The 23,969-nt window shown below is 39.3% G+C and overlaps 2 protein-coding genes across 5 annotated transcripts; both read left to right on the forward strand.

Annotated features, from left to right (window-relative positions):
- On the forward strand, positions 1-14,472 carry tfdp1a (transcription factor Dp-1, a). Of its 4 annotated transcripts, XM_034693637.1 has the most exons (13): positions 1-141; positions 1,213-1,286; positions 2,079-2,162; positions 3,343-3,409; positions 3,575-3,696; positions 6,082-6,203; positions 6,373-6,538; positions 6,657-6,803; positions 6,895-6,963; positions 8,753-8,904; positions 11,027-11,193; positions 12,106-12,184; positions 13,256-14,402. In XM_034693637.1, the coding sequence occupies exons 3-13, from the start codon at positions 2,151-2,153 to the stop codon at positions 13,392-13,394; spliced, it is 1,242 nt and encodes a 413-aa protein (XP_034549528.1). In that variant the 5' UTR covers positions 1-141; positions 1,213-1,286; positions 2,079-2,150; the 3' UTR covers positions 13,395-14,402. The 4 variants fall into 4 exon arrangements, with proteins under 4 accessions (XP_034549528.1, XP_034549532.1, XP_034549533.1 ...); XM_034693641.1 differs by lacking the exon at positions 1,213-1,286 and having other exon boundaries at positions 22-141; positions 13,256-14,472; XM_034693642.1 differs by lacking the exon at positions 1,213-1,286 and having other exon boundaries at positions 79-208; positions 13,256-14,472.
- Positions 14,473-18,707: 4,235 nt separating this feature from the next.
- On the forward strand, positions 18,708-23,206 carry LOC117820381 (rhodopsin kinase GRK1-like). Its single transcript, XM_034694117.1, has 7 exons — positions 18,708-19,406; positions 20,110-20,237; positions 21,077-21,234; positions 21,310-21,393; positions 21,474-21,598; positions 21,693-21,894; positions 22,279-23,206. Exons 1-7 carry the CDS (start codon positions 18,708-18,710, stop codon positions 22,566-22,568), a joined length of 1,686 nt encoding a protein of 561 aa, XP_034550008.1. The 3' UTR covers positions 22,569-23,206.
- The last annotated feature ends 763 nt before the right edge of the window (positions 23,207-23,969 follow it).

Below are 23,969 nucleotides of genomic sequence, written 5' to 3' on the forward strand. Positions count from 1 at the left end.
TCTCATCGATGCTGTCCAATCAGAGCCTCGTGAAGAGAGACACCGCCAAGATCAGATTGTGAGTCTCGCTGCTGCAGCTCTGCTAGCGGAGAGTGGATAGAAGAGGCTAACTAACAATCTGCTAACTTGGGAAGTGCACCGGTAAGCTTTATTTACCGACTTGTGGCTCGCTACAGAGAAAGTCCTAGATGTTGTAGACGGTTTACTGGTTAGTATGTTTTTAAATATGTTTGAAAAGCATTGAAAAGCTAACATAGTGAAAGTGCGGCTCGTTGTGACAGTGTTGTAGATGACAGCTGTGGATTAGCTCCATCACAGGCTGCTAGCCCGCGTTGGCTAACAAAGCGTCCGTGCTTTTCCACTGTAATGCACCGTCAGATTTCTACTAAAATACCTTATTTTATTATTTTAATCACTAATCCTTGCTGCATTACATCCTTTCACTTGCATTTATAATCGGCGCATTAGCTAGCTTGACTGACAAACTCAGTCATTAGCAGGCTTTGGTTAGTTTAACATGATCGGGCTGCTTTATTTATCTTTATTTATCAATTGATTACCATTAATAGACTGTGCAGACGTCCTTGTGGTGAAATATAATCTTAACAAATATCCAAACTGGTTTTATTCAGTCATCAAATCTCACTTGATGCATTGCTTTGCCAAAATTAAACATTTCAACCACTATTTAATTAAAACACATTATTCAGTATATAAGGGGTGTAGTGTGATATCTTTTTTCATATTGTGAACAAGCATGCAACTTTGGGACCCTTTTTTAATTATTGTTCAGACTGCTTGCTTTAGATTGATTTCCATGTGATAAATAAAGACTGTCAATAAACAAATAAACATGTTTTTCCTCCACTGAGCAAGTCCAGAAATTGTGACATATTTAAGGTGTGAGCTATATTAACTTTTACACCTCGAATGAAGCAGATTCATATGTTGTAAATTCACAGTTAAGTGTATATTTTTCTTGCTTCTGTGTGGTCGGTCTTTTCAATTCAATGGATCACTTTGTATACAGCTTCATCCAACAGGCGAGACCTCCTGATTCTGACTGTGCAACACCAAAAATCAGAAACGGGAGCATTTATGAACAGATCAGATGATTACTCTGCCATAACAGAATATTTCAAGCCTGGGAAATAAGTATGATATTTATTAAAAACTACTTCGACGTTGCTTAGTATGTTTCCTGTTTGGTAGGGATTTAGACCTCCTCTTCCTCCATTCTCAAATGCCAACAACAACAGCCGTCGAAGAAACAGCAGAGTGCACTCGTAAGTGCACCAAATAACTCTTTTAACTTTTATTCACCATGCGAAAAATGCACATACATTTATTTTGTGTCAACCCACACTTAACTTTATCTGGAATCTGCAGCACGGAACCTAAAATCGCTGAATTGAATGTGAATCATATGAAAACGTGCAAAAGCTAACTTGCTAGCTAAGCTCAATGTAGAGCTAACTGTTAGCTAGCTGCATTCAACAAAAGATTCACTGGTATCGTGGTGTGGAATTAATGCTTTTAATATGTTTATGCAACAGTAGTGCGTGTAACCTTGCAGAGATATCACTCAGGCCTCTTAAATAGTTGTACGCTGGTGAATTAAAGTTAGCATGTTAGTGTGACCTGTAGCAGAAGTTCGACGATGCCTCTCCTCCGACGTGCTCGGTACCTGGAGTAGGCCTTGTGCACACTCACCGTGGGTAAAAGTTGTGAGCATCAAGGGGTGTCATTTTATACTCTTCTATATAAACAGTGCATCCAGTAAAAAAGCCACCCAAGCAGGAATTTGTGTAAAAATCACATCACATTCTCGTTAGATTAGTCTTGGAGGAAGAATACCACGGGGACACAAGCTAACATTTTGGATGTAGCTTTGTGCAGTGTGCTTGCTTTTTGACAGTTCAGATGGGCCTCAGAAATAAGTTGTTAACTTTACAACCAACAACAGAGTGAAATGTAATCAAGTTGATAAATATTTTAATTGAATTAAGAGGTTGGGAATTGGAAACTCACTTAGCACAGTCCCATTGAAATAATAATGTGCTCTTTCTGTCTTCCAGGGGTCTGAAAAGTCACAATAAGGACATTTTCTTTTTAAACCTGAAGCTCATCTCCTGCGGTCCTTTGGGATCATGGCTAAAGATGTAAGTATCTATTTCCATATTTCTAAAATTAACTGCAAGAAAACAATTGTGAAACTCATGAGCCAATGACAGTGGTGGACAGCAACAGAGTAAATTTACTTGAGTACTGTACTTAAGTACATTTTTTGAGTATCTGTACTTTACTTGAGTATTATTTTTTGGGGGGAACTTATGACTTTTACTCCACTACATTCAGAAGACAATTATTGTACTTTTACTCCACTACATTTCTATCAATGTTCAGTTACTCACTTCTTTTGCTTTGAAGTCAGCTCATGAATTTCCTTCTCTTTTCTGAAATCTGATCCCTAAGACAGTAAAATGTGTTTGTGTAGTTCTGTTTGTCTCAGTGGTTTAGTCGTACCTGTATGTCATGTGTCTCCACGGTTGAACATGGAGCAAACAGAGCAAATTTCACTCGGATCAGGTAGTTCATTTAGAGGTGGTAATGATGGCTGTAATTCTCCAACTGAGCACCCATGGCCATATCTTCAGCCCATGTTAGAGGTTTTTGAAATGAAGAATTATACGTAGCGTTTGAAATGTTCTCCCTGTTTCCCACTCTGCCCAAACATACAATAATTCTCTGTCCAACTTGAGAAAGCGTGTTGAGCTACGCAACATTTGTTTCATTCCAGATGAACATTTCAAACTAAGTTGTCTGTGGAGTAACTTAGTTTCCATGGTATAGTTTTTAGAGATTTCAAGTAATGGTTTCTAAATAAACATGATGTAACAGAATGTACTCCTATGTATTCTTGACTGCACTTATGTATTGTGAAAATACAACGTTGTAGATATTTTAAAAAGTAATTGAATACTTAAGTATTTTTTAAAAGCAAGTACTCCATTATTTAACTCAAGTAATAATCTGACAGAACAACTTTCACTTGTATTGGAGTAATGTTTGACCTGGAGTATCTATACTTTGACTTAAGTAATGAAGATGTGTACTTTGTCCACCACTGGAGAATGCACATGTGATTAGATTGCTGATGTAGTGGATGTAATCATTTGATGATCTGTCATTTATTTGGTGTCAGACTTTGAACTCAGACTTAAACTGGGTCTGATATTACTCAACATTAACATTTGTTTCCCCTTCGTTCTCTTGTTATATTACTGAACTTCATTGTTGTAATTTTTCAGAGTGCATTAAGTTCTTGTTTATTCTTCACAGGCTGGTCTGATTGAAACAAATGGAGAGCTGAAGGTTTTCATCGATCAGAATCTGAGCCCTAGCAAAGGTACAAGTCTCTAGAAATTACCTTTGTACCACAATGACGCATGACCCGTGAAGGAAGCAGTGTTTCTTTAGGTGTAGGTCATTGTGTATGTAGATGGACAATAGGGGGCAATGGAGTATCAATGATGAGCACGATTCATTACACGTCTTTATGTCTTCCTGTCAGGTGTCCTATCTTTGGTTACTGTCCAGCCTACAGCCGTCCCTGTGGCCAAACAGCTATTACCCAAAACTCTTGGGCCATCCAATGTGAACATTGCTACACACATGCAACACGTGCCACACATGGTGAGTGATGCTCCACACTTCTACCACCCTGTTTGGGTGGAAGGTGTCAGGCTTTTGTGCTTTCTTTAACCATAATTGTTGAAAGCTCATGACCTTAAAATGAAAGGTTCAACTCTCCTAAATTATTAGGGACCTACTGATGCAGTTATATACTTATCTGTTTGCAAGTTTTCCCTACTGTGTCTTACAGTTGTGTAAGCCCCTCCATTATCATTGTGAGGTGACCGGGCCGAGGGTAGGTGGAGGCAGTTGATCCTAAGCTTATCAACTCTACAGTCAGCAGGATTACACCCATCATCCCATTATATACATGGAATGTATACATAACGAAAATCAGCTTAGATATCACCTTAGTGAAGGAATAGATCACCTTTCTCTCATATTCCTCATATTGTTAACAGCGGTGCTAGTTTCAAGCCATTTATTTTATAGAGGAAGAAATTATCGATTTATTTAAGATGTCTTCACCACTAACAGATCTCCCTCCCCCCAAACTGTATTTAATAATTTGCCAGTAACTGTCCCTTCAGCACAATACCATCATTTGTGGTATTACTGACATACATATTCTGTATTTTAAATACAATTTAAGTCATTAATTAGACAAAATGGTAGCCATTAACTATGCTTCCAGTGCACCTGTCATTTTTAATGCCCTATCAGAACCAGTATTCTATTTTGTGTTGATCATGATGTAAATGTGGTTTCCTGTTGTCATGAGATCACATCATTGTACCATAAATTAGGTTATGGTTACAATGTTACAATGTCATTTAGCAGACACTTTTATCCAAAGCGACGTACATACAAGAACAAGAACAACACAAGCAAAGATTTAGACAAGAGGAAACAAGATCAGTAAGAGTAACAAAGTGATTCAAGTCCATTTGGATGCAGGTACTGCCAAGCAGTGTGAAGGCAATGCACAAAAGTAAATAAGGATTTTTTTTCTTAATAAAATAAGGAACATCTACAATGAAGCAACTAAACAATCTAAGACCTTCCATTATCATCATCAACAATTAACTTGTCATCACCACAATAATTACCAAAGTACCAAGTGCTGGGTCACTCCAGAGCTGAACACAGAGTAGAGCAGGACAGTGCGAGTCAACTGTAGCTGGAAGACATGATCTGCCGCTGGGGACAACAGTGGAGAATAGTCTAGCTAAGTGCATAGTGTTTCCTAAAGAGCTGGGTCTTTAGCTGTCTTTTGAAAGTAGATGGTCTGCCACAAAAAAAGGAATGTGTAAAGTCGCCTGTGGTAACAACTTGCCTCTTAATATTGATCAGCTATCGGAGATGCCCGGGTGTATTGAGTTCAGAAGGGTGGAATGTAAGCTCTTCCAACTGCATCTGCAGTATGTAGTGGCTTTTCAAATTACCAAATCCCTGTGTTCACACAACCAGAGACCCTTGAACAGAATCCACAAGCATTATTGTATGTTTTTTTTTGCAAGAATTTAATCCAAAGTTAACTTGAACTCAGTGTGAGCCCTGAGCAGCTCTGAGATAATCCTGTTAAGTTAATTTCTTCATTTATTTGTGTTTGAAAGATACCTAATTTAAAATGGACTGGGTCTGTTAATTTGCCCACAGTAAACAAGATTGAAAGTGGTAAAGTGTTTTTTTTTTGTTTGTTTTTTTTACGAGTAAGCAAAACTGGTTTTAAGGTTCATGTTGGTGCCTGATAGAGGTACAACAGATCAAAAAAACTCACGTTTTGGATCGTATCCCGGTTTTGAGTCACGGATCGGATCATTTTTCGGATCAGCAAAAAAAAAAAAGAAATCAAGAAGACAAGACAAATATAACTTGTCCTCCATTTATTTTGGAAAACACTTGTAAACATTTGCCCATTACATTAAAAACAACATTCAACTCAAAATGTCCAATTCAGGCATTTCAATTATATGAAAACAACTTAAAGTGCAATTTAAGGCATATCTTCTTCCTTGAAGAAGAGGGGGAGTGTCTACAGCACGGGGCTCCTCATCTCCCACTCTGCTGTGATGAAATGAGCAGTCATAGCAATGTAGCTTCCCGTTGCTCTGTAAGGCAACCCTTCTGTGGTGAGCGCAACAGATGCAGGAGGTTTTTCTAGTTCCTCTGCTCCTCCACTTGCCATGACTAACGCTGCGCTTGACGATTGAGTGTGGATTGAACATGCGGTCATCACGTGAACACGCGCAGCTTTTTTTTTTTTCCATCAACCAATCCATGGACCGCGTCTGTGCCGAACCGTGGAGAGGCATCCCTACGGATCACGGATCAACAATGAGCCGTAGCACCCCTAGTGCCTGACTATTGTTTTGAATATACTTACAAAAATTCTGACCTATCCTTTAATATTTTCATTCCTCTCATTTGTTCTGTTCTGTGTAGGTGATTGGAACACCACAGAGGCCTACGGTACCCAATGCCATATTGGTAAACAGTCCACATACACCCAGTTCTCAGTTCCTCGCTCAGAGTCAACCCTCCGACGCGTCTCCCTGGTCATCAGGGTGAGTCCTGAAACACTCTCACCCTGTCTTACATTTCAAGTATCATTTTAGACGTGATATTCTGTGGAAAGATGTTTGTTGACAAGTATGCAGTCCGTTATGTGTCTTTAAAGGAAGATGAATGATATGTGTATCAGTGATTAATGTGCAGGATCTCTTGTGTTTTCAGAAAACGTGGTAAAAAAGGGGAGAAGAATGGAAAGGGCTTGAGGCATTTCTCCATGAAAGTATGTGAGAAGGTGCAGAAGAAGGGAGTAACCACCTACAATGAGGTGGCAGATGAGCTGGTTGCAGAATTCAGCTCTGCAGACAACCACATGTCACCAAATGACTCGGTGAGTGCTGCAGCTGTACGGCTTTTTGTCTCAACGATCCAAACAGAAAATATTGAAATTCATATCTTATCAATGTACAAGTTTTGTTAAAAATCTGTTTCTCATTTTTCCATTTTAGCACGTGTATGACCAGAAGAACATTCGGCGGCGTGTCTACGATGCACTCAATGTGCTCATGGCCATGAACATTATCTCTAAAGAGAAAAAGGAAATCAAATGGATCGGCCTCCCCACCAACTCAGCGCAAGAGTGCCAAAACTTAGAGGTACACAAACAAAACAGTGAACTCACTTACATTACAAATACCCTTCTGTCTTTATTATGTTATCTGAATTATTCCTTGATTTGAACTGTAGGTGGAGAGACAAAGACGGCTGGAGAGAATCAAACAGAAACAGTCACAGCTTCAGGAGCTCATACTGCAGGTACGAATCAACTCAGTGCATGCACCAGTGTGTTTAAAGGGAGAGGGTCTATATGTATATACACTACTCGCACAAAGTTAAGGATATTCGACTTGCGGCTGAAATTTATAGAAAATGTTAAAAGTTTATGCTACAGCGATACTATATCGTGAAATTAGGGCATTTTAGTAGATGCAATCAATGGTAATTTCTTCCCCTCAAACAATTTATTGAAACATAAGCTAACAACATGGTGGGTATACCTCAACAAAAAATGTCACTGTCTCAATAACTTGTCATGAGTCCTTGAGAATACATTACAGCTTGACAACTGCGTCTCATGCTGCTCACAAGTCGACTTATGGCCCTTTTCCACCGGCCCGTCTTTAGCCCTGCTCAACGCGCCTTGACTTGACTCTACTCGGTTTGTGTTGCGTTTCCACGGGTGATGTACCTCGTGTCAGATACCAGTTTTTCGTACCTGCTCTGCTCTGGTTCCTAGCGAGCTGAGCCCATACTAAAAGGTGACGTCGACGGACTGCCGGCCACTGATTGGTCATGAGTCATGAGCGTGACGCCAAATACAGGAATCAATTGTTTGTGATTGCTGTGTTTGTCACATTCAAAATGATGTAAATGCAATGAGTTGAGTAGAGTCGAGTCGAGTAGGGCTGGAACTATGTAGTGGAAAAGGGCCATTACTTTCTGCTGAGGCCTTCCATTCTTCTTGAGGGGCTGCCCTCAAGTCATTGAGGTTCTGGGGTGCGGGGTTCCAACCCTCTACACGACGACTTTGTGCTGTTGTTGATCTATTGTAGGGCCTCGTCTTAGTCTCATGATGTCAAAATGTGAACAGCGTGATTAAGAGGACTGTTTAAACACAAAGTGTCATTGAACCAGAACATTAAGTGGTTGATTTACGGATCAGACACTTGTTGTGATTTTTGGGGTTACACACCTTCTGAGAGAACAGCATGTTATGCAGTAAGTACTGAAACATTGAACAGCTGGATAAGTGCATTCATTAAGTTCACATGTAAAGGTTCTATTACATTTTAGGTGCATTCTGAAATTTCACCCAAAAGCTGAATATCCCTTACTTTTTATGAGTATTGAATGTATCATTTTCTGTTTTGAATGAGGCTTGAATTCAACTATATGTTTATGAATTAAGTTTAGTTCATGTGTTGTGAGATACTGTAAAAACTCCTTTGCATCATGCAATGGGGATTGTGGGGAAAAAAGTATTGCAGCATTTTATGTGGCAATATTGTGTTTAATATATTTGTATTTTATTCATAGAAGGATTTCAAGTATCAGTATTTAATTATATAAACTACTGCATTTACTAATACATTTTTTTCTTCTTGATTGATACAAATAATTACATCTTCAGCCGGCTACAAGGCGATTGTGTTATTATTATTATGTTTGTCAAGGTGGTAGTAAGTTGGTTAAAACAAAGATGGCGGCATGTTATTGTTTCCCAATTTAAAGCAGTTCTCTTCACTCCCAGTAGGTCTAACTTTTGTCAGACTTATATTCAAATCAAGCTGCAATTATTGTTCAAATTACACTTGTGTACATAGGATGACTTTGGGGGTATAATAATACCAAGTTTATTGAGTGCTTTGGTACTAATGGGACATTGACATGGAGGAATTCTTTGCTGAAAAACAAACCAGCTGCTGCACAGACACATCCGCAGCAGATCTGCACCTTGAAATGTTGAATATTCCCTTGATCTAAACCGAAAGCTTTCTGCACGTGCTTCAGAGTTGCTCATCCTTCTTTGATCTCGTCTTTACAGCAAATAGCTTTTAAAAACCTGGTTCAGAGGAACAGACAGACAGAGCAGCAGGCAAACAGACCTCCACCTCCCAACTCCATCATCCACCTTCCCTTCATCATCGTCAACACCAGCAAGAAAACTGTCATCGACTGCAGCATCTCCAACGACAAGTACGTGACTGTGCTCGCCTTCATTTATGAGACAAGTTGAGAGTTGACCTTCAGGGCTCTTGCTGCTCTGTGGATTAAGCAGCATTATGTGGCATGTGATGAAGACTTTTGAAACAAGCTGTGCACTTCTCCTTTAGGGCGATTTAACTTTATGATACATATTCTTAATCATCAGTTAGAGAGGACACAAGTTGTGGAACTTAACAGGTTAATAGTTGTTCAGCTTGGCAGATAAGCAAAAAAAAAAAAAGGAAACCATAAAAGTCAGGTTAGGGTTGGGTATCAGGATGAGCTTGATATTCATAAACTTTCTCCAGATTATGAATCAGCCGTTCAGCATGCAGCTGTTTAGTAGTTGACCTTTCCTCCAGCAGTAAAATTAAAATAATCCTGAATGTTTATGAAGATGGAGAACTGTCAACTCCAGGTTCAAGCAAACGATCACCCAAGTAATCCAAGTCCTGACCTGCTACGTAGTGTAAACAGGCAACAAGATTGTATCCTACTCATGGCACAGCAGTACCACAGAGCCTGTATGCGGCTTGGTAGCAGTAAGGGACTTAATGAAGTGTTGTAGTAAAAGCTCTTTTACCGCCTAGGACAATACTCTGCTCAGAGTGCGGTAATGCATCACACAGTTGAAGCTTAATCTGTACCTAACACATGCAGTGACTGCACCACTCTGCTGCTGCTTTGTTAAACATTACTATTACTATTAACCACGCTTAAAAGTGTCACGGTTAACCTAATCGTGAAGGCTCTGCTACACCAAGTTTTACTAATGTCTCTGTCAAAAAAGGACCGGTACTTTGTGCCCAGTGAAACTTGAAATAATGCCCACTTTAGACAGTTTTATGACAAATTGGTACATAATAATATAGAAAACAAATATCTTGTTTGTCACTCTAAATGGACCCTAAAAAACTGTTGCTAATTTGAATGCATTATAATCGGGATAATCATGAAACCATGATTATTTCTCTCACAATAATCGTACCACTAAAATCCCTAATCATTGCATCCCTAAGTAAATCCTTGTCCAGTCTTCTATCATACATAAAGGTGCGAGATCAACCACTAAATATATGCACATCTTTTTGTTCCCACCTGAAGCATCACTGTCTCAGTTTTGCTCTTATCATGCATAGCAATTAGAAATATTTAACATATTTGAAAAGCAGCTAACACTTATTTATTATGTTAAATGCACAGATTGAAATGACACGAACATGGCAGCTTCTTGCAGAAACAGCTGTAAAAACTATTTGCAGAAGGATAGAAATTTGAATCTGTCTCTGACTTTGATCAACCATTGATGCTAGATCTTTGCGTGGATCTGATTCATGCCCATAACTAAATGAGTTACTCTTAGTAAGTACTAACCCTCACGAAGGGGCTTTTAAGGGGGAGATTAACTACCCCTGAACTAAATTTAGACCCTGGTTCCTGGTTAGCTCCTCAAATGGTCCTTAGTTCCTGGGGAAAGGTAGTGTGGTCAAAAAGCACCTTTTGGCTGAGGTTACAACATCCCTGTGTTCCAAGTTATATTAGAAATCAGGGGAGTGTCATTTTTTCATACTTCTGCTGATAAACAAACAACCGTAAAACTTCACCTCTTTGAAGAGGCAGTAAGGCTCTTGTGCATTAAAAAAAATTGACGACATTATTGAAGGCCCTTTTATTGAACATAACTTTTGCATACAAGTTCGTGTTGAGACCAGCTGCTGTGCTGGATCGATGAGGGAAAAATATGTCTGGTTCTGCTTTTTCCATCAGATATAGTTTATCTGAAATAATAAACTGGCAGATTGAACCCTTAAATATCTCTTGGAGTAAATGTTACATGTAGGTTTAAGTACAAGTGGTCAAATACTACATTCTCTTTATAAACGTATTGGTGTTTATTAATAGTTTGTGATAGCCAACAGAGCATTTCACGTCATTCCATCCATACTTTTTTAACCAATATTGTGTCACTAGTTCTCTTTAAAAACAAACTTGGTATATTTCCAAAAAGCATATTTATCTTCCCCCTTAAATGTTGTGCAAGATATTTGTTTTGGAATTGGTAATTTATGATAATTCACCTTTTCTTGCTTCTCTTCCTCTTCCTCTCCTGCAGGTTCGAATATTTGTTCAATTTCGACAGCATGTTTGAGATCCACGATGACATCGAGGTGCTGAAGCGGATGGGCATGGCGTGTGGTCTGGAAGTCGGGAAGTGCTCTCCAGAAGATCTTAAGGTCGCACGAAGCCTGGTGCCCAAAGCTCTGGAGCCATACGTTATAGGTCGGTGCCACATTCCCGCCATGTTCATTTACTAATGTTCAACACTGTGGTCGGTGTGTGCTTCAGCAAATTTAAGGTATTGGCACCTAGGAGTTCTGCGTCGCAGAGTGTGTGACGTAATGCAACGTGACGTGACGTCGTGCTGGAAAATGAACCGTTAAGAAGAATCGATAACATTTGAGGTGTACAATTCAGATGGAATTGATCAATTGGAACTGGTTCTAAGTCGGATCCGGTTTTCAATTCCCACCCCTAGTTTTTATGCAGATGTGTAGCTCTCTCTAGTACTGTCGTTAGCACCACTCTGCTGGATACCTGTACAGTACTTGAACTCAGCTTATTGTAGTGTGATAGTTATGAGGTATGAGCCACAGCTTAGGACCAATTCACAGAGACTTGCGCCAACTCCTTGAATTCTTGTCTTAGAGAGTCTTTTCAATCACACCAGTCTTCCACAAGGTTTGTTTATGATGGGGGAAGGTGTTCAAAAAGTGGGGCACCTCTCTTTTTATCCAGCATGCTTCGCACAGCAAAATCGATGCTTGCTGCTTTGACAGCATCCTCTCAGCATCCTGCATTGGTGCATTGAATTAGCATTTGCAATGCCGTATGCAAGGCCATATTAAAGGCATTCTGATTATCCAACCAGGTTTGATATTGGAACAACTCTACCACTGTATGTCTGCAGTGATTCTCATAAAACTGGTCCAGAGGTTTAGTCTCTACTTGCAGTGGACAAACATCGAGAAGAATAAAGAGAAAGACACATTGGTCACTAAAATATAAGTCTGGAGAAAGTCATAGGATACCACCTTGGGCCGTGGAGGCAGTTTGATATGATTTGCTTGCTTCCAGTAGGTCTTCACTTCAGAGTTAGATTTCTGCTTGTTGATGTATTCTCCTGTTTTGCAGAAATGGCAAAGGGTCCCATCAGCAACGTCTACATCACTGGAGGGTCCTCTGCCAATGGAACCCGTTACCCTGCAAGCAGGTGAGGTGTCTTTTCAGTCGTTCAGCCTTTGAATGTGACACAAGCAGATTTCTTTGTACTACTGTAAATAGGGATGCTCGGTATTGGCTTTTCTGCCGATATCCGATATTCCAATATTGCCCAACTCTTAATTTCCGATACCAATATCACCCGATACCAATATATTCAGGCATTTTACATCAAAACAGTTTGGTAACGACATAACATATCTCCTATTGTAGAATTAACACATTATGCCTAATTGTATTGTCATGCCCCACTGGATGCATACATAAATGCAACAAGGCTTTCCAAATGTACACACTGTTTGTGCAAAATAAGAGACCAACTTCAACTTAAGTTATAGAATAAAGTGCCAATATGGCACTGCCATATTTATTATTGTTTAGAGATTTTAGAGAGAAACATTTTGCCTGAAACACTACAGACAATATCAAAACAAGGAAGATGCATATCTTCAGTCCAGAGTAGTGAACAAAGATAGTCCTATTTTATTTCAAGTTCAGTGAATGAGGAAATGGCCATAACTTGGCAAATAATACAATCATTAAATTATAAACTGGGCTCCATCGCCCTGCTCTCTCAAACTAGTGCAAATAAAAACAAGAAAGATTCCTCTTCAGATGGGAGATCAAATTTGATGCATTAAAGGAGGACGCCTTGTTTCCTCCTCACATAACCAACGCTTTGCAGTCATTGCAAATTGCAAATTTACGATTCGTAGGTGACACTTGAAATAGTTCCAAACCACAGACATCTCATGCACCGGGCGAGCAAGCTTGTTAGCCACGGTTAGCAACCCCCAAGTCTAGTGTGTTGTTGTTGTTATACGTCATCAAGCGCACACCTGTAAACGTCCCATGCTGCGTTCATGCAGACTTGAAATTGCTAAAGCCTACCGAACAAACACCGGTTATAAAAACCCGATACCGATAATTACGGATATTACATTTTTAATTCAATATCGGCGGGATGATAATATCGGCGGGATGATAATATCGGCGGGATGATACTATCGCCCATCCCTAAGTGTAAACGTATACAAACAATGTTTTCTTCTTCTCCCTTCAGTGACGGCTGCACTGACGGTACCATGGCCTCCAGCTCAAATGACTCTCACTACAGCGGCTCTCGTGTGGAGACTCCAGTGTCTTATATGGGCGACGACGACGAAGAGGACGAGTATGACGAGAACGACGATGAGGACTAAGCTGCCTACGCCACGCCACTCCAACAAGCACAGTCCACCGCCCTCACAGTGGGAATTAAAAATCCACCTTTTTTGTGTGTGTGCTTCTCAAACCTTCCCTCCCCCTGTTTCCCCCCATGCCTGTTTTTTCTGTCTGGCTTTTCTCAGGGGTGTAGATGATTACTGAAAGAACAGAGGTGTGTAAGCACCCATCTTTTTTCTGCTCCTGAATCACGTGCACCTGCACCACCACAGCTCTGGGGGAGACAGCGTCCAAGGGAACTGTAGTCTGTGACCTGGCCACAATGCTGAAGTCTTTGTATGTCTTATCCACTTCTCAATAAGCCATCCCACTTTCAAAAGAAACAAACCTCTGTAAAACCTACTGCTGTTGGAGAATGTATAATGTACTTGTTTGAATAGTTATTCCTATTATTTTGCGATGACATGTGGCAGACATGACGATGATCAAAATGTTCCAAAGTGGCCAAAGTGTCTGCTTTAACATGCCGTGTTAGCGCAACACCATGGTTTCTGACAGCTCGACACAGCTGCCATGGCTACACAGGATGGGGCTCCATCAGGTGTGTTGAAACTTTTTTTGTTTTGTGTTCTGGGCAATAATTTGAAATAGGTTCCTATCCCCCATTGTGTTGGGCTGGCTTCCTTCTGTTCTGTAGGCAGCTGCTTTTTCCTGATCTTGTTTGCTAGTTTTATTTTTGTTTTTTTTGTATTCTGGATTTAAAAGGACTTCTCCATCACCACCCTGATAACGCCTTGGTAGTGTTTACAAAATAATGGCACCAGCAAGGTAAAGACTTTTATAACCCAGGCTCCTTATAGGTAAATAAGCTTTGTTCGTGAATTACGTATATGAATCCTACGATGATTGTAGCTTATAGTATCCTTTTAGAGGCCAGTGGTAAAGATAGACCTTAAAATGATCCATGTAAAAATAAATGTGTGGTTGCATAGGTCTTTATGTACTCCCTTCAAAGATCTCCCTTTTAAAACTCAGCAACACATGTACTGACTCTTCCAAATACCTTTTCTGTAATCTAATATAAGTTTGCAAAATAAATATAGATTGTTTTAATAATTTGGTATCAACAATTTATGGGGGTCTTTTATTTGTGTCAAGCTTGGTGCAATGAATCATACCTTACAGGATGTCATATTTACAAGCTTTTTTTATAATGTCAGGGGTTAGAAATAAGAGTCAGTTTTTCCCCGACTCAACTCTTTGAGACTTGTGGTTCCTTTTTCAAGAGCTCAGGGATTAAGACTGGTTTGCAGTCAGACTTGTGTGTGCTGTGGAAAGGTGGGTGTCGGAGGAGAGCAAAAGGAAACCTTAATGCTCGACACTCAAGAAGAGGAGAGCAGTGAGGTAAGTAGTTAATTCTTTGCTTTTTTTAATCACTAAATCGCTGCTTTTATATTGTCTGTATGCCGTTTGCCTATTATCATTTAGTTCCTTTAAAATCAGTTTATAAATGCATTTACAAGAGTAGCTCTCAAAATTGAGACCTGGCTCTTTTTTAGTGAGCTGTGCCCAAATGTTTCTGACATGGAGAACCAATAAGAGCCCAAACAAAGCACATGCTGTAGGCACCGGGCTCCTTGGGAGTTTTTTCAGTTTCTGCTAACGAGTCTAATCTTAAGCTGCAAATCTTTTCAGAGAACGACGACAAGCTCAGTTTTACCTGATACAAGTCTCAATGTCGACTTTTAAAATCTGAAATTAAAAAGTATGTTTCATACATCTTTTTTTTTCTTCTTGTGATCAATTTTTTATTATAATTAAATTATAATAACAGAGAAATCCAAAAACAAAGTTTACACAAACGACAAAAAGAAGAGTACAGGAGAGCGAGATCATGCCCATTGCCGATGTCATGAAGGATAAGGAAGCAGAGACTGAAAGAAACAGGCAAACAGGAAATACATTTTCTCTCTGTAGGATCGCCATAGCACGAATGACAAACAGGTAGGCAAAAGAAAATTAGAAATGAAAACAAGAACAAACAAACAAACTCCACCCCATCCACCCAAGCAATCCTCCCACCCCATCCCAAGGACCCCACGGACAGACTAAAATTTGTTCATAGCAACAACTTCAGAGTATTAATGGTATCAAGCCAACTTATCACATTATTGGTTTTAGCATGATGCATTTCTGCTGCCCAACATTCCATGCTGGCAACATGAATTAAACCCAACAGCCAATTCTGCACTGATAGTGAGTGGGGAGGTTTCCATCTACAGGCTAAAAATCTTTAGAAAAACTAAGTGGTCACAATTCCTACCCATCACAATGTATAATAACCAATGGAGTGGTTTTCAATGGAGTCCTAGCTCTTAGTAAAAGTGCTTTGTGTTCAGGTTCAGGCGGACATAATGTCTGACTTTAGCAGTCTTAGTCAAATAGATTTTATTGAAGCAGAATTTTCAATTGTCTGCAAAAAGCAGTGATACGCCATTATCTGTCTTGAAAGGATTAACGGTTGCTGTGAAGAGATCCCATTTTCAAGTTCAAAAATCAATTGGGGATCTTCCAGAGTTAATCTTTAAAGTAATAAATCCCTTCTTTGTACATTGATAGGGTTTTCTTGCTGAGCAGCAGCAGGGAGATAGTGAAACAAAGCAGTGATGTGGTTAAAGAGAGAGACTTGAAGAAATCACTTCAAGATGAGACTGCAGAAGCTACTTTACATATTAGCTTCTTTGAAACCACATAGAACTGGGACTTTATCTAAGTTTTGTGTTTTGACATAATGAAGATCCTAAATATATCACTGAATTCAAAACCTTACTGAATATTGCACTTATGTTATATGAGGATTTCATATAATCTGTTGAAAAAAACATCTTGTTCATTTAAAAAATGTGTTTCACTATCTGAAGACCCAGAATCACAGGGAGGATTTATTTTCCAAATGTGTGCTCATCTTTTAAACTCTTGCTACTTGATTGATTACCCTACATTCAGGCGGTATCAAAACAGTCAAAAAATAGTCTAAACTTGGAAATCCACCTGGAATGCCCCTTTCTGAGGTCAGAAACTCTTTGGCACAGGTGTTGCAGACAAAATATCACAATAGGAGAAATATTTACAGAAGTAAAACGGGTGACAATTAGTGTTAGAACGCTTTGTCTACATATTCCTATGCCTTACACCAATCTCTGCTCACTTATAAGCACTGCATTAGGCAGTATATGTAGTGGCTTTCTGATCAGAGTGATTTAAATTAATATAAAAAAATAATAGCATTAGCCCTGTTAACATGTCTGGTAAAGCGATATTTAAAGCTCCTGTGAGTAGTTTTCAGATAATTATAACACAGACTGAAAGAGATACTGATGCCTTTGTATGACCTAAAAAATCAAACAAGACCATAAGCAAGTAAAATGATTATTTCTATATAGTTCTTTTTTTTATGTCTGGAACCGCTGCCGCAGGGTAGGTGTCAGAAGAAGTGACTATAATGATAATGTTGCAAAGAAATTAGTGGTTGACTGATATTGTTTTTTCAGTGGCCGGTGCCGAGAATTAGAAAGCAGATTGGCTGATGGCCGAAGCATATCGCTGATATCACGTTTTTTGAAATATATTTTTATTAGGTTTTTCTGCTGTATACATTAAACATACAATGACAACCACTAGAGTCCAATCCAATGTGTTTTGAAATGTTCTCTCAAAAATAAGAAAGCAGGAAGGACTCACGAAACAGAAAGAAGATATGATACACAAAACAAATGACAAAAAACAAACAAACAAAAAATAAATAAATAAATACATAAATAAATAGATAGGATAAAAATTATTTCTTACAAACAATCTTGAAATGAGTATCCACAACTTGGCCCACGAGACATACACCACGTTAGTCCTCAAGAGAGGGAATAGAATTTACAAATGACAGAAAAAGATCCCAGGTCTTTTTAAATGATATCACGTTTTTCAACATTTGCTTTTGATGAAATACAAAAAAATGCAATAATAATAATAACATCAATTATTTCACGTTCATTTCAATCTAATACACATGGTTATCTTAGCCTGTATTGTGTTTTAGATACTTTTTTAATCAACAACTAATAAACAAATAACATTGTGTCACTATAGATTTCACAACATGACTGATATTTATCTAAGAAGCAATATTAAACTGCATCATTTTATATAGGCAAGGCAAGGCAACTTTATTTGTATAGCGCATTTCATAGACAAGGTCAACTCAATGTGCTTTACATCAAAACATTAAAAGCATTTGAAACATTCAGACAAGTGTAAAAGAGCACAATTAAAATGACAAATGTAATAAAACAGAAAAGAAAAGGAACATTTTAAATATGTTAAAAGTACATTTAAAATTAGCATTTAAAGTGAGTTAAAATAAGCATCAGATTATATATTTAACACCTGCAAACAACAGTTTTAGATTTAATATTGTGCCATTAAGAAGGGGAAAAACCTGTTATCACTTAGTGGGACATTAAGATTGCTCAACAGCAGCCACACTGTCGAGACTGCCTGCAGTGTCCGCAGTCATTATTGTTTATTTTTGTTATCGGCCTCGTGTATCGGGTATCAGCTGATGTGGATTATTTCAAAATGTTGTTAATTGCCCTGACTGATAAACCAGTCTATCTCTATAAAGAAGCTTTCTTTTACATTTTCCCTAACAAATGTTCTTACTTTATTACGTACACTTATACAGTTGAAAGTTAAAAGACAACAAGATGAGATTTTTTTTGCGTAAAAAACACAACTTTTTCATGTACAGGATGATATTGGCAAAACTGTTTTGTTAGCTAGGGGCGTTAAAACTGACACAGACCAACGTTCCTCACAGGAGCTTTAAATGGTTTTATTAGATATATGGTGCAACAACAAGTCTGAGAAAAAAATCCCGATATTATCAAGTTCAAAATATTTGAATGTAACTTTCTTCTACTTGTTGGGATGTCCCTGCTGATTGCCTGGCTCCAGCTGCCCATGTTGTTCTGTTTGAGCCTGTGCTCGCACTCTTTGTCTGGGGCATTAGGGTGTTAATGGATTATGGAAAGGTGATGACTCAGGTGTGTGTGTTTATGAGGGTGGTATGGGGCTCAAAGTGTCCTGGGATCTAGCCTTGACACCAGTCTCAAGTTCTCTTCTCTCTGTCTTGTGTTCCCTCTGCCTCTGCTCTGTGATCTGTCCTCGTTCTCTCACCTCTACTTCAACCTCATACATCCTCATCAATGAAAATTAGCATGCAGGATTTACCCTCGCTCTGTTTCGTCTTTGCAATGTCTTCTCTCTGCATTGCCTAACAGCGACCTACCTTGGACATGGATATCGGAGGACTGACCACGGTGGTAGCAAACTCTGCTTACATCAATGCTCGAGGAAGCATCGATGGCTCTAATGCGGGAGCAGCTCGGGATAAGAAGTACCATTCTCGCCTCAAACTGCCCCACATCACTGTGTGTGAGGGCCTGGTGGAGACTCAGGATTTGTCCTTTGACTCAGTCTGCGTGACTCAACCAATAGGCAAACGCCTCTTTAGAGAATTCTTGGATGCAAATAAAGAGTACCACAGGGCTTGTCGTTTGTGGAAAGACATCGAGGACTATGACCTAGCAGAGGATTCTGATCGGGCAAAGAAGGCCTCAAAGATCATCCAGCGATACATGGACCCCTCTGCCAAACACTACTGCGCCTATCTGTCTGAGGACATCATAGCTAAAGTGAAGGACGGCCAGGAGACTGCGGGGGATGATTTGTTTAATGCAGCATTAACCATCACTTTGGACTTCTTTCGTGAGGCTCCCTACACCTTCTTCTTGGAGAGCTTGTATCTGAAGAGGTTTCTGCAGTGGAAGTGGCTGGAGATGCAGCCTATGGATGCAGACTGGTTCCAAGACTTCCGTGTGCTGGGGAAAGGTGGGTTTGGAGAGGTTTCTGCTTGTCAGATGAAAGCCACAGGAAAACTGTATGCTTGTAAGAAGCTGAACAAAAAGAGGCTGAAGAAGAGGAAAGGCTACGAGGTGAGAGAACATTTGTCAATCTTTTCTTACCACGCTGTTTGTCTGCTGAGACCAGATTTACTGCCTTACTAGAATAGAAATGTAGGCTTAAAACAGGGGTTGATGTGTACACTGATTGTATTTCTATCAACTGAGAGACTAGAGACAGATATAAATGTTGAAAGCTTTGGAAGCAGTTGGAAATACCCTGTCTTTTTAGTTTACTATATCTTAGTGCCAGCAAACACAAGTCTTAGTTTCAGTAGTAGCCTAATGAATGAGTCTGGTATTGTCCATGCATGAGACTTCAGGGAAACACAAAGCTCTTGGAGATGCTGTGCATGCTCTACATGATTAATAAAGGTATTCTGCAGGCTTTATGTTCCAGAGAGAGTGCCCGGCCTGTGATGGTGCTAATCATCTTTGTCCCTGCCTCTGTCTGGTTTGGCTTTAGCCTGCAGTATTAAACACTGAGACAGGGATAGAGCGATTACTGGGAGCTTTATGAAAAGCTCTGCTGAATTGAACATCTTGGCGCAGCTCGTCTTGCCCTTGAATTTTCTGAGGTCATTCCTGCTAATGTACTTTTTCAACTGGCGTGTGCGTCAGCATGTTTTTCTACCAACTGACATAAAAAAAATCCTTGTAGTTGTACATTTTTGTCCTTTTGAAAAATGTGTCTTTCTTTTTTTCCAACCTGGTCTTTCTTGATGTCCTCCTGTAGGGGGCGATGGTGGAGAAGAGGATTCTTGAGAAGGTTCACAGTCGCTTCATTGTGTCATTGGCGTACGCTTTCCAGACAAAAGAAGAGCTTTGTCTGGTCATGACGATCATGAACGGAGGAGATCTCAAGTAACCTTTACACTCTGAAAATTACATTCTCGAAGCTCTAAAATGAACACATAGAAAACACGTTCTTCATCACTTTACTGCTTTGTTTTTTCAATTTGTGTAATTCTGCAGACAGAACATATTTTTTGCAGTCCCTAGACAAAGACTCCAATCTCTCCTTGCTACAGTGTTCTCACATTTGTATTGATTGCATTTAGTAATTAGCACATTTGGTTGCTTTAACAGCTGTACTAGCATATCTGGATATCAGGATCATGTTTGTAGTTTCATGTGTGAGCTAAAAACAACATACCTGCAGCATTTTATGTGTTATACTTAAAAGATAGGGCTCTAAATGAATTTTAATTACAAGATGAACTGAGTGTTTCTTCCAGAACTACTCTTTCAGTTCAGTTCAGTTCAGACAACTTTATTAATCCCCAAAGGGCAATTCTGTTTACAGTTTACCCTGCCTTATTGCAACAATCTAAATAATTAGGGAACAAAAATAAACAAATGCAACATTCACAAACATAGAAAACCACATTCACATGTTAGTGCCAACAGATCAGCAGGATCAGCAATAAATACAATAAATACAATGTCAATGATGCATCAAGAAGATACACCTGAGACTCCAAATATAGCAGAAGCCACAATTGGTTCCAGTTTACCTCTCATCACCTTTCATACTTTATTAAATGCAATTGACAGCGTAGTGTTAATAGCAGTATTAGTGTACATGAAATATATTGAATCCCCCACAAAGCAGCAACATATTTGCAACTTCTATTAATGAATGTAAATTGCTCAACTATGTGTCAGAGAGCAAAAGCTCACCTGCTCTCCGTTCCCTTTAGGTATCACATCTACCTGGTGGACGAGAACAACCCCGGGTTCGAGGAGCCCAGAGCCTGTTTCTACATCGCTCAGATCATCCAAGGCTTGGAGCACCTCCACCAAAAGAGAATCATCTACAGAGATCTCAAACCAGAAAATGTGCTGCTGGATAATGACGGTGAGAATCTCAGAGAGATAACTGCTTGTTTTTGTTGTGTAAAGCAGGTGAAGATAACTTGTGGTTGTTGATCAGGTAATGTGCGTATATCCGACCTGGGCCTTGCTGTGGAGCTTAAAGAAGGCAAAACACTGACTAAAGGATATGCTGGAACACCAGGTGGGCTCAATGTGCACGTAACATCATTATTTACATACTCAATAAGATCTGTTGACATGGTTTGATACTGGTTCTTGCAGGGTACATGGCTCCAGAGATGCTAAAAGGAGAGAAATATGACACTTCGGTCGACTACTTCACTCTGGGAGTGACGCTGTTTGAGTTCATGGTTGCTAAGAACCCGTTCAGAAACAGAGGGGAAAAGGTGAAACACCTTTGTTGAAAACCTTCAGTACAAAATGACCCACCCTCTGCTCTACATGAGATGAAGAGAAACAAAGTATTTGTCTTCTGTTCAGGTGGAACGTGAGGAGATGAAAGAACGTATGCTGACGCGGCAGGTGAACTATCCAGACACATTCAGCGAGCACGCTAAGTCTCTCTGTGAGGGGCTGATGGCCCGAGAGGTCGATCAGAGGATGGGGTTCAAGAATGAATGCTGCAATGAGATCAGAGCTCACCCATTTTTCAGTGACATCAACTGGAGAAAACTGAATGCAGGTACCATCTACTTATAATACTTCATATTCTGTTTTTTTGTTGTTTAACTTGAACACTGGCCTGGATAAGCGCTGTGTCCTAAGGAAAATCCTGAAAATAGCTAACATAACTATCAGACTTATCTGTCAATTCATGTCTTACTTTGTCGAACTGATAAGTCATGTGTTTTTGATGTTGGTGTAGCTAACTAACTTTACAGCCTACCCTTAAGTCACATGCTTGTTTGCTGTGATTGGTTGCTGCATCCAGAGGTATTTTTGTCATAACCCCTTTGGAAATCTCTCCTACACTTATTTCCAACAGTGAATCAATCTGGTACTTTCAGGCTAGAAATGTACCTCCCACAGTTTGGTGTGATTTAATTTTCCCCTCTCACCTCCCCAGGTATTCTGCCTCCTCCTTTTGTCCCTGACCCCAAAGTGGTGTATGCTAAAAGCCTTGATGACGTCGGAGCTTTTTCCTCAGTGAAGGGAGTTGCTGTGGAGGATTCTGATAAGACCTTTTTTGATGAGTTTTCCTCAGGCAACATCCCCATCCCTTGGCAGGAGGAAATGATTGAAATGGGCATTTATGGAGAGCTCAATGCTTGGGGTCCTGAGGGAACCATCCCCAACGACCTCCGCAGGGAGTCCATACTTGAGCAGCCAAAGTCATCAACCTGTTGCGTATCTTAGACTCCTTGAAACAACTTGAAAATAAACCAAAAACATAGTATACGGACTTGAAGTTATTTAGAACATGGGACATGATGATTCAAATTCTCAGGACTATCACTCTTAACTTTTGATTGAGTGCAGGACTTACTCTCTCTTCATCTTCTCTTTTTATCTTCATCTTTTAATCTGTTTAATTTCCTTGTTTCTTCTTTTGTTAAGCTATGTACTGCTTTTAGATTAAAAGTGCAGTGTGAAACTAAGGTAGGATCTTAGCTACTTGGCATCTTTGGTGCTAATTGACAGTCACATGTTGAACATGTGTAATGTTGAATTGACTCTTTTGCATGTGTGACCCAATAGAGTGTATGCCATTTAATGGAAAATGTGTTAGTTCATATTTAATTAATCCTGTCCCTCAGCTTTTGTGTACCGATAATCCATGCAGGTATCTAATTAACAGAGGCAAAAACATCAGAATGACACTGGTTTATTGTCTTGAAAGACTCTTCTTCTCATCAATTTTTATCAGGATGGCTGGTTTGGGAAGTGAACAGGCAACCTAATTTTATTCCGTGTCTTTTGTCAAGGCCAATCTTCTGGGCCAATATAGTTTTGCCATACTTTATTATAGAAAAACCATTAAAAGTTTAACTGAGTCCCGGGACCTGAGTCTTTTTTAGCCCTTAAGAGGCATTTTCACAAAAACACAGTTTATGTCTGTAAACCAAGCGGCAACCTCTGGTCTAAAAATATGAGTCCAATAGGGAAGTGCTAAAAACTGCAGTTCTTTTTGTGCAGATTTTTTTCTAACATGGCAATTTCAAAGATATTGAGATTACGAGTCTTCTATTGAGAGGCACAGCTGACTGCGAGAATACTGTAGCGGATCCTACGTCCACATTTTATACAGTCTATGCTGTAAACTATGATGGTGTCAGATTTTATCATTAGTGTGTATTGCGCAGAATGTTTCTTTCTAGAGTGGATGATGTCATTGTTAGAGTGTAGGAGAAATTTTAACCATCTTCAAACACTTCGTCCTACAGCCCACACTTTTAAAAACACACACATAATGTAACCCTTAAACTGTAGGGGAATTTCACTTAGCTCAAATGTAACTATGAAACAAAATGAATTCAATATATCTTGCTCCAATTGTCAATATGACTTGAAATTTATCAACAAACTACTTGGAAATACTTTTAAAATCTTCTCCTGTCTTCACATTTATGACACTTGAAATATGAAACCAACTCAATGTGTTGATCCTCAAATATCATCAAATTGCCAATATTATTTAAAGTTTGACCCTGAAACAAGCACTTTTGAGAGGTGAGTATTGAAATACTAATAGTACTTACATAGTCCTTGCAGTATTGATATTGGTGACCTGGCAGCACCAGCCACCTTCAAAAATTG

The sequence above is a fragment of the Notolabrus celidotus genome, chromosome 10 (genome assembly GCF_009762535.1).
Source record: "Notolabrus celidotus isolate fNotCel1 chromosome 10, fNotCel1.pri, whole genome shotgun sequence".
NCBI lineage: Eukaryota > Metazoa > Chordata > Actinopteri > Labriformes > Labridae > Notolabrus > Notolabrus celidotus.

What these genes read in the sequence shown, in the direction of transcription:
- tfdp1a (XM_034693637.1), top strand. An exon ending in ACATGTCACCAAATGACTCG is followed by an intron (nt 6,539 to 6,656) that starts GTGAGTGCTGCA and finishes TTTCCATTTTAG; the next exon opens with CACGTGTATGACCAGAAGAA. An exon ending in ACCCGTTACCCTGCAAGCAG is followed by an intron (nt 12,185 to 13,255) that starts GTGAGGTGTCTT and finishes TTCTCCCTTCAG; the next exon opens with TGACGGCTGCACTGACGGTA.
- LOC117820381 (XM_034694117.1), top strand. Translation starts at nt 18,708, where the DNA reads ATGGATATCGGAGGACTGACCACGGTGGTAGCAAACTCTGCTTACATC. An exon ending in ATGAACGGAGGAGATCTCAA is followed by an intron (nt 20,238 to 21,076) that starts GTAACCTTTACA and finishes CGTTCCCTTTAG; the next exon opens with GTATCACATCTACCTGGTGG. An exon ending in TGTGCTGCTGGATAATGACG is followed by an intron (nt 21,235 to 21,309) that starts GTGAGAATCTCA and finishes GTTGTTGATCAG; the next exon opens with GTAATGTGCGTATATCCGAC.